General features: G+C 35.2%; 1 protein-coding gene and 1 non-coding gene across 2 annotated transcripts in view; one reads left to right on the top strand and one right to left on the bottom strand.

Annotated features, from left to right (window-relative positions):
- Positions 1 to 18885, top strand: part of COL12A1 (collagen type XII alpha 1 chain) — a 164935-nt gene that overhangs the window by 7883 nt on the left and 138167 nt on the right. The window contains exons 2-7 of the mRNA XM_049776732.1: positions 1991 to 2107; positions 7369 to 7512; positions 8165 to 8221; positions 12449 to 12712; positions 12884 to 13048; positions 13782 to 13955. Coding sequence (XP_049632689.1) covers positions 1991 to 2107; positions 7369 to 7512; positions 8165 to 8221; positions 12449 to 12712; positions 12884 to 13048; positions 13782 to 13955 — 921 coding nt within the window. The remainder of the gene's footprint in view (positions 1 to 1990; positions 2108 to 7368; positions 7513 to 8164; positions 8222 to 12448; positions 12713 to 12883; positions 13049 to 13781; positions 13956 to 18885) is intronic.
- On the bottom strand, positions 4146 to 4252 carry LOC126015127 (U6 spliceosomal RNA). The gene has a single exon (XR_007498022.1). It is a non-coding gene; the product is annotated as a U6 spliceosomal RNA (small nuclear RNA).

Here is an 18885-nt window from a genome sequence, read left to right on the forward strand (position 1 = left end):
GAATTTCTTTGAACACCATAAAATCCTACGAAATGTTAAAGAATTTTCCCCACAGTCAATTTTTCAGTTTATCTGGAATCCTGGTCATTTGGAAATCATCAAGGTGGGCTGCTGCCGCCCTTGAGCAGTTTTAACCTAGTGTCTGCTGCTTCAGGTCACTTTTCTTGCAAGGTTGGTGGTGTTTTTCCATGTACTGATTTTTTGAAAGCATGCTCAGGCCAACTGTGTCTGCCTTTGCATTAAATTTGTCCTGAGCCATTGCAATAAGAACAATATTTTATAATGATATTCTTACTATGATTTTATTAACATCTGCTGCATGTTAATTTTATCAAGTTATAACTAAACCTGACAATATGGTTATAAGTAACAAAATATCAAATAATTAAACTATGCATGAAGATTAATAGCCTAATCTCACTGCCTGTGTATGGATAGTAAGACAGTAATATTTGTTCCAATAACTAGTGTATCCAATAAAAATATAATCATTTACAGTTGATTCATCAAATGTGTGCTTAATTTGTTTTATTTCTGTTAAGATGTGCTATTAATATTATATAAACATCTAACCCCAGTTAAACTCTGTGATATCTCAAAACTACTACCATAATTTAATTGACTTCTACAAAAATTTTTTTAAAAAAGTTTATAATTATTTCAAAACAGATGCGAAAATTCTGACTCACAAGGATAACTTTTAGAATTCAACTCTTTAAGAAGTGTTTGACTAAACAGTATTCTACTTGGTGATCTGCTTTAAGAGTAATAATTTTTAAGGCATCAACCATGCACTGACAGTGAGTCAGTACAATGCTGCATGATGAAGCATGAACATAGCAAAGAGAATATCATTATGAAATATTTTTGGAACGTCTGTGTAATGACTATTGTACATGGAAGCTTTTGTTCATTGTGGGAAACTAAAAACAGTCAACATTTCATTGATACATGCATGATGCTGTGTAGTTTTGTATGTAAACTCTTTCTTTACTTTGCAGTTATTCTTGTCACTGACTTCTTCAAGTTTTTATGCGCAGTCAGTCTTGTCTTCAGATCATTGATACTTCTTTAAGTTCCTTAAATAAATGTCCATAAAAATACATTGATGTTGTCTCTTTTCATAATTAACCAAGTAAGGAAGGGACTATACTTGCATTTTATTTTAAAATGCCATTTCTAATATGGAATGTACCTGCTACAGAGGAAAATAAAAATGTTGGTTTAACCCTCACCAACATACAGAAAATTGGTGTAAAGAGGCAGAATTTTATTTCATTAATATCTTGATATAATATTTTATATGCTTATAAATTAATTCCTTATTATTATTCTAAATATTTGTTGACAGAGCCATGTATCTACACCATATTTACTTGTAAAACTAACAGTACTAGCTTTCCCATGAGTTGTCCTTGTCATTAACATGTATTTTTCATCTCTGCCACAGATTGATACTTATCCAGAAAAAATCAAAATAAAGAAATAATGCAGAGAATGAACCCAAATGATCATTGATTCTTTTCCACATTATGGAAAAAGTATTATGTTAATGTTCCAAATTAATTTTCTGGTTGTATGCAGGTTGTGATTTGGCATGCTTATTCAAGTTGCACTCAGCATGTGTTGAAATTCTTTTAATTCTATGTGAATTGTTTGCATATGTGGTTATTGTATGTGATTTCATTGTATTTGTTTGTACTTGTATCCAAATGTTTCTATTATGCTTGATTTTGCTGGCCATTCTTGGATGACCTAGCAACTCAAGAGTCAAAAATGTTTTGTGCTGTCTCCTGTAATATGTAAACTCTCTGATGTGTTGTCATAACTTGTCAGCTTTTCATTTTATTCTTATCCAACAAGATATCTTTTATATTTGTTGGAAACAAATTAATGCAAAGACAATTTTAGAAAGCTTTGCTCAGCAAATTATTTAATTGACCATATGTGATATTGGAAAATATAACAAATATGACCCTGTCTTTTGCAGTTGACCCACCTTCAGACTTGAATTTTAAAATTATAGATGAAAATACTGTTCATATGTCATGGGCAAGACCATCTGAACCAATTGTGGGTTACAGAATAACAGTGGACCCTACAACTGGTAAGTATTAATAATGGAGTTTTTGGACATCAAATTTATCATCTAATTTGTTATTTCTTTCCATTTCACTATGAGGAAGCTGAGATTTAGAAGACTGTAGTGATTGATAAACTAATCTTACCAGATATTTGGTGGATTCAGGTCTCTTTATATATATATTTTATATATTACATAAATATCTTATTTGTAATATAATATATTATATATTAATATTTTTATATAATATATTATATATAGCATATATAATATAATATAATAAAAATGGAATTTAGCTTTGTTAACATGGTTTTTCTATTATATCAGATAAGGATATTGCTGGTAATCTTTAATTTTATAAACTAGAATTTTGTTAAGTTTGGGCCACACCCAGTGGTGCCCAGGAGTTACTCCTGGCTCTGCACTCAGAAATCACTCCTAGCAGACTCAGGGGACCATATGATATGCCAGAGATTGAACATAGAGTAGTCTCAGGTTGGTCATGTGCAAGGCAAATGCCTCATCTTCTGTGTTATTGCTCCATCTCAGAATTATTATTCTTTGACATTTTTCTTGAATTACTTATGACTCTGACATTTAAAGTGTCAAGTGATGAAGTGAATTACTATAGAGTTCTACATATTTCAGTGCTCAGAAAGCATTATTCTGGGATAATGGTGAGCTGCTATCAGGGATGACAAGAAATTATTTTGGCAAAATGAGTTCTGTAAATCCTAGGTTGTTATTAAAATATAACAAAAAAGACTTTACTCATTTTCATGAGTTATCTTTGGTGCTTATGAAGTTGTTGAAGTGTGTAGAACAAATCTTTGGTGATTAGTTTTCAGTTTAATGTTGAATGCGATAGTAACAAGTTCTATTAATATTGACCAAGTGGTAGGAAGTACTACTTCTGAGTGAGTGGCTGACAGGAGAGTAGATGATGTCAACATACCAACATCAGAGTTGTTTTTAAATATTTATGATCTTCATAGTAGTGAATAAAACTTAAAGAAAGCACTTTAAATTATATTGTTATAATATGTTAAGTTTGTTTTTCTTCTAATGTTGATAAGTTTTGTTATACAAGGCAGGATTTGTTATTGTTCAAAATTATCTATTCCTTTGTTTTGTTTCTATATTCAACAGGCGAGAGAGATAATCTAGTTTGTTCTTCACCTTCAAACTCAGTTCTTTTCCTGTTACAGCATATGGTTTCATGTTTTCTTACAGCTGCATAGTTTTCTATTGTGTTTTTATACCACACTTCTTTGTCTGCTAGTCTGCTATGGGACAGTTTGGTTGTTTCCATATACTGACTTTTGTACTAAGTGCTACAGTTACCAGTAATGTTAAATTATGTTGTATCAGGTAATTAAAAACCTTAAAATAGTTATCTGAGATCTTAGAGTGGCTAAGAATTCAAAGATTTCTCTGGGAATATTTTATCTAAAGATATATTTACAGCCCTTCAATTTATTCATTTGAACTCAGAAAAGGAGTTGAAAGAGTCCATGAATGATTTCTATATTGCCCAATCTGGCATTACTGAAAGTCTCAAAAGTGTTTCTTATTCTGCATACTAACATGCTTAATTGGTATTACATGGCCCACAATTAAAGTCGTAGAATTTCCCAGGCTTTTAATACATTTGTTATCTTTCTTGATTATTTATGTTTTTATGAAAACTTAATATAGTTAAACATCATATCCTCCCTCCCTTCCCTTTGTTGTTATTGTAAGCCATGCCCAAGTATCCCATACATGGTATTTGAGACCATGCAGTTCTGGGGATTGAAACCGGGCCTTTTGCATGCAAAGCATGTTCTTGAGCCCTTGAACTATCTCTTAGGCAACTAGTTAAGCCAATGTGGAGGAGAAGGCACATTTTTCCCATGCATGCCTCTATCTGAGCACCAAGAAGTAATAACATGTAGCTCATTTTAATCTATGAGGTTTGTGGAATTGATTTAATCTCATCTCTTTTTCTGCTCACCTTTAGGGAATAATTTAAATTTATGCTTTTTATCTTATTTATATGCATATTTATTTATTTATTTTTTTAAATATGGAACGCTTCACGAATTTGTGTGTCATCCTTGCGCAGGGTCCATGCTAATCTTCTCTGTATCGTTCCGATTTTAGTATATGTGCTGCCGAAGCGAGCACGCATATTTATTTTCTATAAGTCTAAAAACAATAAGATATTTTTGGTTTGAATTATGGTAAACCTTTAAACTAGTGGAATCCGTGAGTTCTCAAATAAATATTAAACATGATTTTAGGGGTCGGCACGGTGGCACTAGATGTAAGGTGTCTGCCTTGCCAGCGCTAGCCTAAGACAGAGCGCTGTTTAATCCCACGGCATCCCATATGGTCCCCCAAGCCAGGAGCGACTTCTGAGCACATAGCCAGGAGTAACCCCTGAGCGTCACCGGGTGTGGCCCAAAAACCAAACCAAACAAACAAACAAAAACAAAAACAAAAAAACCCCCATGATTTTAACAAGCGAAGATAGTGATGGGGCCAGCAAGGTATTATAGCCGTGAAGGGAATTTTTCTTACACATGGCCAACTCAAGTTCAAACTTCAGCACCCCACGGGGGCCTCCAGAACTACCAGGAGTGATCCTTGCACAGATCCAAGAGTGAAAACAGCACTTTCAGGTGTGGTCCAAAGTCAAAATAAATAAAGGCAATATGATTATATCTATTGAATTTCTAGAATTCAAATATTTGGTTTTGAAAGACAATAAAGAAATGCATGTATGCTCTGAAAAATGATCAATTTTTAACTTTTTGTATTAATTTTTTTTATTTTTAATTATGAGAACTAAGATGCAAAGAAAGAGGACAAGGTAAAGTTACAGTGGAAGGACAATCACCCATAAACAAAATTCTCAGTAGTCCCATTGCTGATATCTTGACTTTGAACTTTCAGCCAAAGAACATTAAGAAAAGTAAAACAGAACCCATGTACAATTACTTTGTCCCTCAAGTCCCCAGATTGTAGTACATAATATTTCTTAGCAGCACACAAAGCAATCTAAAGACATAAAACTTATGTAACTCCTTAAACATTGAAGGCAAAGTACGTTTTTACATTTCCATGCACATGCATATTAGTTTAAGTTAACCTCAAAAGTTTAAGTGGGGGGCCCGGAGAGATAGCAAAGCAGCTATCCAGAACCAAAGGTGGTTGGTTCGAATCCCGGTGTCCCATATGGTCCCCAGTGCCTCCCAGGAGCTTTTTCTGAGCAGACAGCCAGGAGTGACCCCTGAGCACTGCTGGGTATGGCCCAAAAACCAACAAAAAAAAAGTTTAAGTGGGTTGTTTTTCTTAAGGATTAGAGTCAAAGGAGCACAGTAAAAACGGTGTTAGAGTGGCAATTATTGTTTGCATAGGCACACCAAAATATGAGGGACATGGAAAGGAAAAGCCTTGGCCTAAATACAAGGAGACCCTACCTCTGAAGTTTCCTGGCATAAGACCAACTCTCGGCTCCAGGCAAACTAGTTTGTCCAATCCAGGTCATTGTTTGTAGTGCCAACACACTTTTATTTTTCACACAGTCTCTGTTGTTGGTATCATGTTTCTGTATTAAAGATCCTGGAATCTGCATATCCTTTATTGCAGTCAGGATAGTGCAGAGCGTCCTCTCGTTTCACCTCACAATTATAGGGCAATGCAGAGAACTTTGTCCTGTAAGCAGGTCGTTGTTGTTGTCAAGTCTTCTTAGTGCTAAGGGAAGTCTCTTTTGAGCAGGTCGATGTCAGAGCCGGTAGTGTCTTCCCTGGTAGAGAATTACTTCCAGGTGTTGTTATAAAAAAACCTTGGATGTTTCATAGATAGCATCTCTGGTTCAGGGGTCAGTGGAGGATGCTCATTCTTCTGAGGCCTGTACCAGGTCATTAAATCAATGTTCAGGGTGTAAGGTCCCATTGCACTACAAGCTTTGTGTGTTCCAATCTTTATTAGATAAGAATTTATTTATATGTATAGTATTTTCCCATTTTAATGTGCCTATGCAAACAAGGAACAATACCACGTGATGTTATTGGTGAATATGGGGGCCAGAAGAACAAGTCCAACAATCCCCATGACATGGTTCAATCATAAACATTAAACTGAGGGACTCTTTCACCAAAATTCCTTATTGAACAGCTCACAAAGAGAAGACAAGATAAAAACTGGGTAGAATTATCATGGTAAAAGAATATTTAGAAAGAGTTATAGCTGTCAAAGAAAATACACATAAAATATTCAAAAGACATATGTGTCCATTTTTTGTCTTTTGAAACAGTTGGGGGTTGTTAAATCCAATGCATGACTTTGGTCTGTGATTAGAACTGTGTAGTACTGAAGTTCAAAAGGGCAAATATGGGGTACTGATGGTTGGGGGTGAGAGAGTTAAGGAGTAATAATGAGCTTTGTAGGGGTGTGCGAAAGGGCAGAATCTATTGGGGCAAGAGGTCGGCCTTGGTGCCTAGCAAATAAAAGAACTAATGGTAAAGAGGGTTAATTAAGGGGAAGATAACGAATCCGGATTGGGAGATGAAGGAGTAGAAGGGGCTCTGGTGTGGAGGAAGAGAAATTTTTCAGAGGGGCTATATACATTGTATAGATCAATTGTTTATGGATTAGGCTTGACAGTCAGAGAGGACCACTGTATTGGAAGTCACGTCTACATATACACTGATTTTAGAGACCTATTTGAATATTATCCTCCAAATCTAGGGAATTTCATTTTTTTTCCTAGAAACAGTCGAGAATTAAGAATATTTTTGGGTGTTGTTAAAAGCGCCCGCGCGCTTTTGAAAATGAATACTATGAAGAAAAGAATTCCTGAATGGGGTCCAGTATGCATAGGGGAGGAATTTGTCTCCCTCACCCTCCCCTCAGGGCCCGATTAACCAGGTGTGGCCCTGAAGACCACTCTGGCAAGGGGTGATCTCAGTCTCCTTGACTAAGTGGTCAGCCCAGGGGGCCTATGGCTAGCTGTCCTTCCCAGAGCCACCAACATACAAGCTGAAGAGAAACAGAAGAACTGGCATGTGGAATCTTCTGGGTGCAGCCTGCCTCTGTAGTTTGTGGATATATAGGGGAGGAATTTGTCTCCCCCACCCTCTCCCCAGGGCCCGATTAACCAGGCGTGGCCCTGAAGACCACTCTGGCATGGTCAATATTTAACTTTTTAAACTTTGACTCTATCTGGGGTCACATTGTATTATGCAATATGTGGTTAATGTTTTATTGCATTCTTACTTTCTTTTCTATATTTCTAGACGGTCCAACCAAAGAATTTACCCTTTCAGCAAGTACTACTGAGACTTTATTATCAGACCTTATACCTGAAATAGAGTATGTGGTGACAATCACCTCATATGATGATGTAGAAGAAAGTGTACCAGTTATAGGCCAATTAACAAGTAAGCACACATATATACTTTTATATATATATTCTACTTAAAAAATATATATTCTATTTAAAAAGATTTTTCCATCATCATTATTATTTTTTTTTTTTTGGTTTTTGGGCCCACCCAGTGACGCTCAGGGGTTACTCCTGGATATGTGCTCAGAAATTGCACCTGGTTTGGGGGAACATATGGGACAGTATGGGAAGTCAGGGGATCAAACAGAGGGCTGTCCTAGGTCTGTCCTAGGTCTGCCGCTTGCAAGGCTGTGCCACCGCTCCAACCTCACATTTTTCATGTTAATATGGTATTTTGAATAATTAATTTACCTCACTATCAGCATTTTATATCATCCTAGCTGTGAGTAGAAGTGAATAATTCATTCCTAATTTATAACTCTGGTTCTTGGAGGTAGCAAAATTGTTATGAATAAAAACTACTAAAAGTATTAAAAGATGTTAGGCAAGAATATTAATATCTTTTTGAAATATATCTAAAATCACATGGAAAATAACATATTTTCAAGGGAATGTTTATTTGGCAGTATCCCTGGGCATGGGCTAGCAATATATTAGAAAGACATTTGTGAAAGTCTATAATTATTTCCTTTCTATGAAGTATTTTTTTGGTTGAATGCTTTTTTAATAATTGTATTTTGACTCAGTTGAAACAGGTGGTCCCACAAAGCCAGGGAAGAAACCTGGAAAAGCAGAGATACAAAGTAAGTACTTCCTTTAATTTTTTTTGTCTCAATTTTAGAAATCATAAATGACATGTAAGGCAAGTGGTCCAATTGTGTTCACAATTTGATTTTATACTTATTTAAATTTGGTGAGTTTTTCCTAGAACCATAGATAATCTAATAGTATCACTATTTATGTACCTAATGACAATTTCTATTTACTAAAATTTTCGCCAGAATAATTTTGAATTTGTGAACATAGTTGCCTGCATAATTTTGACAGTAGGTGCAAAAAAGAGCTTATCACTGATTTTGACTCATTTTAAAAAGACAAATTGAGGAAGGGATTTTTGTATTGTATTTTTGTGTTTCTACGGTATAGCCCTAGGAGTGGTATAGCTGGATTGTATGGGAGCTCAATTTCTAGCTTTTGGCGGAATCTACATATTGCTTTCCATAACGGTTGGACTAGACAGCATTCCCACCAGCAGTGAATAAGTGTTCCTTTCTCTCCACATCCCCACCAACACTGCTTGTTCTCATTCTTTGTGATGTACACCAATCTCTGTGGTGTGAGATGGTACCTCATAGTTGTTTTGATTTGCATCTCCCTGATGATTAGTGATGTGGAGCATTTTTTATGTGCCTTTTATCCATTTGTATTTCTTTTTTGTCAAAGTCTCTGTTCATTTCTTCTCCCCACTTCCTCACACCTATATTCATTGCAGTGCTGTTTACAATAGCCAGACTCTGGAAACAGCCTAGATGCCCCTTAATAGATGAATGGCTAAAAAAAACTGTGGTATGTATGTATATATATATATATATATACATATATATATGTATATATATACATACACAATGGAATATTATGCAGAGGTCATGATGACATGATTTCATGAGATGAAGTCATGAAATTTTCCTATACATGGATGTATATGGAATCTATTATGCTGAGTGAAATAAATCAGAGGGAGAGAGATAGACACAGAATGGTCTCACTCATCTATGGGTTTTGAGAAAAATAAAAGACATTTGTGCAAATGAAGGTCCAGCTCACAGCATGAAGCTCACCACAGAGAATGATGGGTGCAGTTAGAGAAATAATTACACTGGGAACCATTATAACAAAATGTGACTAAATGAGGGAATTAGAAAGCCTGTCTAGAGCACAGGCCAGGGTGGGGTGGGGAGGAAGAACACTTGGGACATTGGTGATGGGAATGTTGCACTGGTGAAGGTTTTTTTTTTTATAAATATATATATATATATATATCATGAATAAATAGTCTTTCCTAAAAAAGTGCTTTGCTTATATAGGCGGGCCCATTATTAGTTTTTATAGAATATGGAATACACATCACAGAAAAACACTGTAAAATAAAACTACAAACAGACTTAGGGAAAAGAAGAATATAAATTGCTGGAAATTGCACAGATGAGATGGAGATTTCTGAAACTTCGTGATCATCAAATTTATAACAATGCTGTCTTGCTGCATTTTTATAATAGGCTGTGCAGTGACCCTGTTCCAACTCTGTTCAAAACAGAGTATAAGTTGTATTCTTCAGGATTATCCTTAGAATCCATCGTGGTTGGCGTTTCAGACATACAATGAGTCAGGGCCAATCTCACCACCAGTGTTCTGTTTTCTATCCCTTGTGGTCCCTGAGCCAGCCATAAGTGAGAACAGAACAGGAGTAAGCTGCCAAGTGTGGCCCCCAAACCAAAACAAACAACAAACAAATAAGAAAATTACTGGTTAATTTTTTTGTTGTTGTTTTTTGGCCACACCTGGCAGCGCTCAGGGGTTTCTCCTGACTCAACGTTAAGAAAAATAAATAGGGGCCGGAGAGATAGCATGGAGGTAAGGCGTTTGCCTTTCATGCAGAAGGTCAGTGGTTCGAATCCTGGCATCCCATATGGTCCCACGAGCCTGCCAGGAGCGATTTCTGAGCATAGAGCCAGGACTAACCCCTGAGCGCTGCCGGATGTGGCCCAAAAAACAAAACAAAACAAAGAAAAGAAAAATAAATAAATAAATAAAAAAGACAAATTGATATAAATTGGTAGCATTTAAAGGGTATTTGAAAAATATGACAGGAACCCTGGAAATTATTTTAAGCAATGCAATTGCCATGAAAATGTATTTCTTTTTTTATAATTATCTTTATTTAAACACCGTGATTACAAATATGATTATAGTTGTATGATTACAGTCATGTAAAGAACACCCCCCTTCACCAGTGCAACATTCCCACCACCGATTTCCCAGATCTCCCTCCTCCCCACCCCCCCCCACCTGTAGTCAAGACAGGCTTTCTACTTCCCTCATTCATTCACATTGTTATGATAGTTTTCAGTGTAGTCATCTCTCCAACTGCACTCATCACTCTATGTGATGAGCTTCATGTCATGAGCTGCACCTACCAGCCCTCATCTCTCTTGTCTCTGAGATACTATTAAAAATGTCATGAAAATATATTTCTAAGACTATGGGTATTATGTTTAGTTCTGGGATATTTCAATGGTTTTAATTTATGGAAGTTATTTATAATCCCTTCCAGATTCCTTATAAAAATCCATAAATAAAAGAATAGTCACAGTTAGATGAAAGAAATTTTATTGAGTCTAAAAGTTTTGCCATTTCAAAGTTTTATACTGCTCTTTCTGATTTGGGATAGAACTTTGAGGGATTTCTTGGTCATATGATTTAGCTACATGATTAAACTGGATTTATGACTCAGGACAACAATAAAAAGATCACAAGAACAAAGTGTCTCTTATCCAGAATATTTCCCTCAAGATTACTGTTTATCATTTTTCTTAATGTCTAATAATCTGAACTGAGGTTTATAGAGTGCATTTGTAATGCTATTATTATCTGTGAATATTCAAGATTTATTTTAACTCTAAGCATAATGCTGAACACAGACTTTTAAATTGGCCATTAAATAGTGTGTAAAACTATGTAGGCATGCAACTTGTATTTGGCTTGCAACATTTTCCAGGACCCTTTTCCTTTTCTTTCTATTCAAATACTTCTTTTATCACCTACTTAACTGAATGCAAGAACAGGAACATCTTCAAAAAATACACTCAGAATTGCTTTGAGTTAAAGGAATTTCATGGAAATCAAACTCTCTTCCTGTCATTCCCATTTCCATCCTACCTACATACCAAAGAGAAGGAAAGATATATTTGATTATAAAAATTTAATGATTGAATTTTAGAAATTTTTGACTTAAGAAGATTTTTGTCTCCTTTTTAGTAAAAGTAGGTGTAGCTATTAAAATTAAAATACATTGGTAGTGACAATGAGAAGATAATTTATTCTGCATCACATTTATGCTTGTTTTTATTTCTCTTAGAATATGCTATCTCTCTCCTAAAATTCCCAGATTTATTTGGCCTTCTACCTACCTTTCAGAGAAAAATGTACTCGGTGCTCTTTGAAAATTTGCCCTTTTTAAATAAACCAGAGAAAATAACTGCCAGTGACTTGCAAGAGTACTACCACTCCTTTGGATTGGTCCAGTGCTTGATATTACCCATTTGGGAAACACTAATCCTTCCCAAACTTTAGACAGCTCTATTGTCAATACAGGATAATGCTAAGCAATTTTTTCTCTTATAAACTAAGAAGCTTGAATAGTACAGATTTTGTATTTATTGATAAATATAAATAAATAAAATCACTTAGATTATATATATATATATATTTGGACAAAAAAGTGGCAACCTAGTTAAAAAAATAGGACAGTTGACCAGGATCGAGCAGTAAAATTAGGCAAAGTGCTTGACTTGAGTGTGATGGATCCAAGTTTGCTTCTAAGTATCATATGGTATTCTGAGTCCTTCAGGGTGTATCCCTGAGAGCAGAGTCAGGAATAACATCCTGAGCACTACCTCCAAACAAAAAAATAAAAACATAAAAAATTATGACACTTGCTAGCATAATATTGTCAATTTTTCTTGGAGGGTAGGTCACATGTCTATATCTTTTTGATTAGGTTCTTATATAGCAATTTAAGACATATTGTTCCATAAATATTACTTTATTAAAGAGCTGAAAATGCTTATATGAATGATAATAAATGATAATAAATGTTCTTTTGAACTTATCAATTGTGAGTGAATAGCAAGAGACTATATTCTGATGATGAACGAATGCTTAAGAGTTAGATTTTTTTGCAATGTTAATTTGTAATTCTTAATGTTACAGTTAATGATGAATCATTTAATAACATATCAATTATATTTCAGAATGCTCTGTTAGTGCCTGGACTGATTTAGTGTTCCTAGTGGATGGCTCATGGAGTGTGGGAAGAAATAATTTCAAGTACATTTTAGATTTTATTGCTGCTCTTGTGTCTGCTTTTGACATTGGCGAAGAGAAGACAAGGGTTGGAGTTGTTCAGTACAGCTCTGATACCAGGACTGAATTTAACTTAAATCAATACTACAAAAGAGATGAACTTCTTTCTGTAATTAAACAAATCCCATATAAAGGTGGAAACACAATGACTGGTATGTATTTTTACAAATTTTGTTTGAGCTTGAAATAAAAACATTGTTTGAAAACAACTATAAGATTTGACAAATTATCACATGTCATATAACTGTGAAATATATTACAAGAGTTCTGACTATGGAAAGTTGTGTAGACTTCAGTGAATGATGGTTTTATTTTTATGTCAGGGGATGCCATTGATTATTTAATTAAAAATACTTTCACCGAATCTGCTGGAGCAAGAGTTGGCTTTCCTAAAGTGGCAATTATTATTACGGATGGCAAATCCCAGGATGAAGTGGAAATTCCAGCAAGAGAGCTTCGCAGTATTGGGGTTGAAGTTTTCTCTTTGGGTAGGTCAAACTTGATTAATTATTTTCATTTTAGTACTAATTCAATTGTTAATGTGTAGAAATATGAATGGTTTATTACTCAAGAAAGAATCTATCATAAATTTAAAACATTTTATAGTGTTAAACCAAGCCATCTTTTAGTCAGAATTCTGCTTGTTCATCCCTCTCTGCTTATTTATTTCTATTTACATTTGTATGATCTGACTGAGGTGGCATCACATTCTTTGCCAATTCTTTGCTTTACAAAGAATGCTGGGTCAATGTTTCTAAAAAGGATCTTTGTTGCATTATTATTATTGTTATTATTATTACTATTATTATTTTAATGGGGAAGGGCTATACCTAGTGGCATCCCTATTTTATCTATCCAACCTTCTATTTGATATTTTAAAGCAATTTATTCCCTATATTATGTAATAAGTTAAAGAACTGAGTAATGCCCAGCTCATTCAGAAGGAGAAAAATATTATCTTTACAGATGGCTGGGACAAGTGATGGCATGGTTGAGATGAGGGTCCAATGTTTTACTAACCACTCATTTCTTGTTTTCCTCCTTGGTAATTGCTTTATGTGAATATATAAAATGCTACTTTGAGAATTGCACAGTATTATGAAGTAAAGTGATTCTGATTGATTCTTGAAGACTTGAAATTCTTCCCTGGGAAATACAACAAGTACTTTTCAAATTCAGTATAGGTTCTTTTAGCTACTTTCTTGTACATTTGATTTGAAGGCATAAAAGCTGCAGATGCAAAGGAACTCAAACAAATTGCCTCCACACCTTCACTAAACCATATTTTCAACGTGGCTAACTTTGATGCCATTGTGGATATACAGAATGAGATCATCTCCCAGGTGTGCTCAGGGGTTGATGAACAGCTTGGTGAATTGATTAGTGGTGAAGAAGGTGAGTAGATTGTTGTGTTTCTTAAATGTTTAGCTTTTTAATCATGTTATAGCATGTACAGACCTATTGGTAGCCTAGAATTAGCCACATTCACTTGTACAACTTCTTTAGTGATTACCCAATTGTATATTCTATTTGCCTTGTATTTCAGTAAGTCACTAATATACTTTGCATTGCTTCCCTAATGGAATGTTAAATTTAGAATTGTAAAGTTCTCCAAAATCTTTTTGGGACAAGTTTGATTGATTTAATCTATTTATGTTAATTTTGTATGGGGCCACCAATAGCACAGTAAGTAGTGTTGACTTTGTGAGTGGTGCCCTGGGTTGATCGCTTTCATCCCATATGGTCCCCTGATCCTGCTGTGCATGAGTAATTTCTGAGTGCAGAGCCAGGAGTAATTCCTGAGCACAGCCAGGTGCAGCCCCCAAATAAACAAACAAAAACCAAGATTATTTTGTGCATGTTAAGAGTCTATCCATAAGTACTATTCAGATACTTGGTTTGATTTTTATTTTTCCTTCTGAGTTAAACATTGTGATGATGGGAAAGCACTTATTTTTGCTATTCTGCAAGTAAAATTAGTAACAACACCATTTTTATTAAGTGGAAGAAGGAAGAGTTGTTTATCATTATACTTGCTACAATTTTTCAAAACTTTTAAGAACATTACAAAAATCAATTCATTTGATCTTCCACCACATTGTAAAATTTCCTACATTCATCAATTTTTGCTTCAAAATAAAAAAAGAAAAGACATTTCATAAATGACTTTTGGGCCATTAAAAAGTTTACAATTGGTGGCCAAAGCAATTGCACAGTGGGTTGGGAATTTGCCTTGCATGGGCCCACCCAGGTTCAATCTCCAGCATTTCATATGGTCACCCAATTCTACCAGGAATGATTTATGAGCTCAGGGCCAGAATAATCCCTGAGAACTGCTGAAGATGGCCCAAAAAATGAAAACAAAAAAAAAATCACAATTGATAATTCATGATTACCCACAATGTAGCCAAGACTTGATAAATGATTAAAGATAAGTTCTAAGTACCTACATCTTCTATCATGTAAATCCTCATTCTCTATGAGCATTTTGGCAATATTTATTGGCCCTGATTGTGTGTTCAGAACCCTTTTTCATTACTTAACATGCTCTGAATTTTTTCTTTTTCTTTTCTTTTCTTTCTTTCTTTTTTTTTTTTTTTTTGCATGTCACACAGTGGTCCTCAAGGTTTACTTCTGCTTTGAGCTAAGGGATATTTCTTGGTGGACTCGGAGGACCATTTGGGATGCTAGGGATTGATTTAAAACTGGCTTGGCTGCAATCAAGGCAAATATCCTACTCACTATATTTTTGCTTCTGGCCCATGAATTAATTTTGATTGTTTTAATGCCTAATTGCTGTATTTTATTTTTTTGGTTTTTTTTTGGGGGGGCACACCCGTTTAACGCTCAGGGGTTACTCCTGTCTATGCCCTCAGAAATCGCTCCTGTCTTGGGGGGACCATATAGGATGCCAGGGGATCGAACCGCGGTCCGTCCTATGCTAGTACTTGCAAGGCAGACACCTTACCTCTAGCGCCACCTTTCCGGTCCCTAATTGCTGTATTTATTTTGCTTTGTCTAACTGCAAATTTTCTACTTTTACAAAGTTTAAACACATCTCCTAAATCTTTTAAAATATCTAAAATCCTTCTTTTTTATTATTAGATTGCATTTATATGGATAGGCAAACTTTCCTTTTATTTTTGAAAATATTTTTATTGTGAAATACCAATTTCACAATAAAAATTCATAATACAGTTATTTAAGGCATTAAATATGCCAATGTCAATATCACAACCAGTGTAACCTCTCCATCAATGTCCCTTGTTTCCCACCTAACTACTTCAGGCTTCCCATTGCCGGCACAAACAAATTTACTTCATATTGTTTATTATAACACAAAGGCAAATCCACTTGCCTTTAGATAATTATCAAAATTATCAAAAATTGACTCTCATAAGAGTCACTTTGTGATAATTACTATATTTCACAATGGTACTTCTAAAGTTATTTATAATTTACTGAGCTATTGGTGCTATTTGAACCTTCTGTGTTACTGTTTAAGTTCATTGAACTTCTATGCAAATTTTTTTCAACTGTGATTCAGCTTTTCCCTTTTGATATGATGCTACTTGGTTAACAGTACTACGAAATTGGAGGTATCACAAGGCCATGTATTCTACTGTGTGTTCCAGGAGTAACAGAACTGAAACAATTTGGTGACCTGACATTTTGAGGAGGTTCAGTTATAGAGCTGGGCCTTTTCTATGTTGGAGGTTTTTTGCCTGGCTGTGGGCTACTATGTTCTCAGGCAAAAGAAGAATCTGCCCCACCTATTCTGAGAAGGCTCCAGTGTTGTAACCCCAAAACAGTATTGGGAATATTTGGTGGCATTTGAAATTAGTTGTAGAGCTGGATTATTTCCCTGCTAGCAAGAGGGTGACTGTGGCTACTGGGTCAATGTTGTCTGAGAACAGCCAGGCCTTTTGTGAGAGTTGTTTGCTTGAAATATTATCTTCTACCCTTTGATTTTGAGTCTATATTTTCCCTTGCTGTTCAAATATGTCTCTAAAGTTGGAGTCATTTTCTAATCCATTCTACTACTGTGTCTCTTAAGTGGTGCATTTAGGCGATTGGCTTGAATGAGACTATTACCCTGGAGTTTTTTTTTAGAACTTTGGTATGTTTGTGAGATTTGTTTTGTCTTATTGGTTCCCTTTAAGTTCTTTTTTTTCCCCTTTAAGTTCTTGTAGAAATGGTTTAAGTCAACTTCTTAAGCTATTGCTTATCCATTAAGTTCTGTATACTTCTTTTGAACGAGTGTCTGGCCTGGTAAAGCATTTTTGGCAGGGCATTTATTTCGTTGAGATTTTTTGTTTTGTTTTTTTGGGTCACACCTGGCAGCACTCAAGGGTTACTCCTGGTTCTACACTCAGAAGTCGCCCTGGGCAGGCTCGGGGGACCATATGGAATGCTGGGATTCGAACCACCATCTTTCTGCTTGCAAGGCAAACACCCTACCTCCATGCTATCTCTCCAGCCCCCTTCATTGAGATTTTTTCAAACTATATCACATCATTGTCTTCAGTCTAATAGGGTCTCATATGATGAATATGCTGTGAATCTTATCCAGACTCCTTTTATGTAATTTTTAAAAATCTAGCTACTAAGTGTCTTGGAATTTATTTATTTATTTGTATCTCTTTTGGCTAATACCACTTGGGCCTCTTGGATCTGGTTGCATGTTTCTCCAGCACAGGGGACTTCTCTGCAACATGTATTTAATTGTTTCTTCATCAGAGTCCTCTTCTTGTCCCTCTAGGACCCCAATAATTCTTATATTGTTTCTCTGAATTCATCCCAGAGTTCTCTTGTCTCTTGTTCACTTAATTTGTGCCTTTTTTCCATCTTTTGCTGCTATTATCTAGAAGTTTTCTGAAGTTCACTGATTTTATCCTTAGCTAATGTAAATCTGCTGCTAAGGCTTTCCTGTGAGTTTTCCTTTTAATTTACTAACTTCTTTTGTTCAGTCATTTCTGTTCATAGTTTTCTCACTTTTGCTCTCATATCCTGAGTTTTGTTTGCAGTCGATTCCATTGTTTCTTTGACCTTTTTAAATATCCTTAACATTTACTCACAAAAGTCCTTATCAGATAGGCTATATAACTGTTATTACTTGTTGAGTCTAAAGGGCTACCATCTTCATTCACTAAGTATGTGTTGCTTTTCTATTGTGATTTTTGTGCCTTGAAGGTGTTTTTCATGTCATGTAGTGTGAATAGGTAACTAACATTAGACTGTCAGTGTGTTTTTTCTGTGAGATATGATGAAGTGAAGAAATGTGTGGCTGCAGTAGAAACTGCACACGTGTGTGTGGTCTATCTTTATTGGAGGATAAAAAGACAGTTCCAAGTGAAGCTCCTTAGATTTAAGACATGGGACTAGGGGAGAGCCTTCCAGGACTTATCTGGGACTTTTGGTGTCTTTAAAGCCCTAGCCAGGCTGGGCTCTGTAAATGTGTGTGTATGGGGGGGTTGGTAATAAAGAGGGTGAAATGATGAGACTTTGCGTTTAGCTTCCTAGCTTTGTGTTCATGAACCAGGATGTCCTATTTCTTCTGAGGCATTTATTTTGCAGCAACTTCTCAGCTCCATGATTAAATATCAGATACTAATGCTTTTTTTTGTTGGATGGTACTGTTGGAACTGGATGGGAGTTACAATTTCTCAAGTCTTTCTGATGTATCCATAATTGGTTTGAATGGGAATAACTGAAGGTCCAAACCTAGAGACTAAGTTCATAGAATTTCTTATCTCTTTTTCTTTTTAATTAAATTTCTTTATTTTAGACACTGTAGCTTGCATGGCTTTTTATCATACAGATATTTATGGCATTCAATATTCCAACACCAATATCAAATACCAATATCACTAATGTAACATTCCTTCCACCATAGTCATCAGTTTCCTAACCTCCTCAAAGCCTTCCCCTTGGCAGGTATGAATAATTTACTGAATATTGTTCGGTACATTTAAATGCTAATGGAATTATGGGAAAACAACCTTAAAAGGAAATCTGTAAACATTGCCATAGCTCACATATCTTATGCTATTATCTGATTTTATACTCAGCTGTCTCTTGCCAGTTGAGTGTTTGGTTATTGATTCTTTTGCTGAGCTTATGAGGCTTTTATAATAATTTTATATCTAATTTGGTGTATTACTATTGGAAAATTAGTATTGAAATTATCGGGGTATTGCATGATTGCATAAGTCTCTGCACAATCCTCACACATAAATTTGAAGATCTATAGAGCTGTGCTGATGAATTCATTTGGACACATCATGGTAATGTCATCATCAGTGTGATGAGCTTTAAGGTTGGT

The sequence above is a fragment of the Suncus etruscus genome, chromosome 7, assembly GCF_024139225.1.
Source record: "Suncus etruscus isolate mSunEtr1 chromosome 7, mSunEtr1.pri.cur, whole genome shotgun sequence".
NCBI classification, from domain to species: domain Eukaryota; kingdom Metazoa; phylum Chordata; class Mammalia; order Eulipotyphla; family Soricidae; genus Suncus; species Suncus etruscus.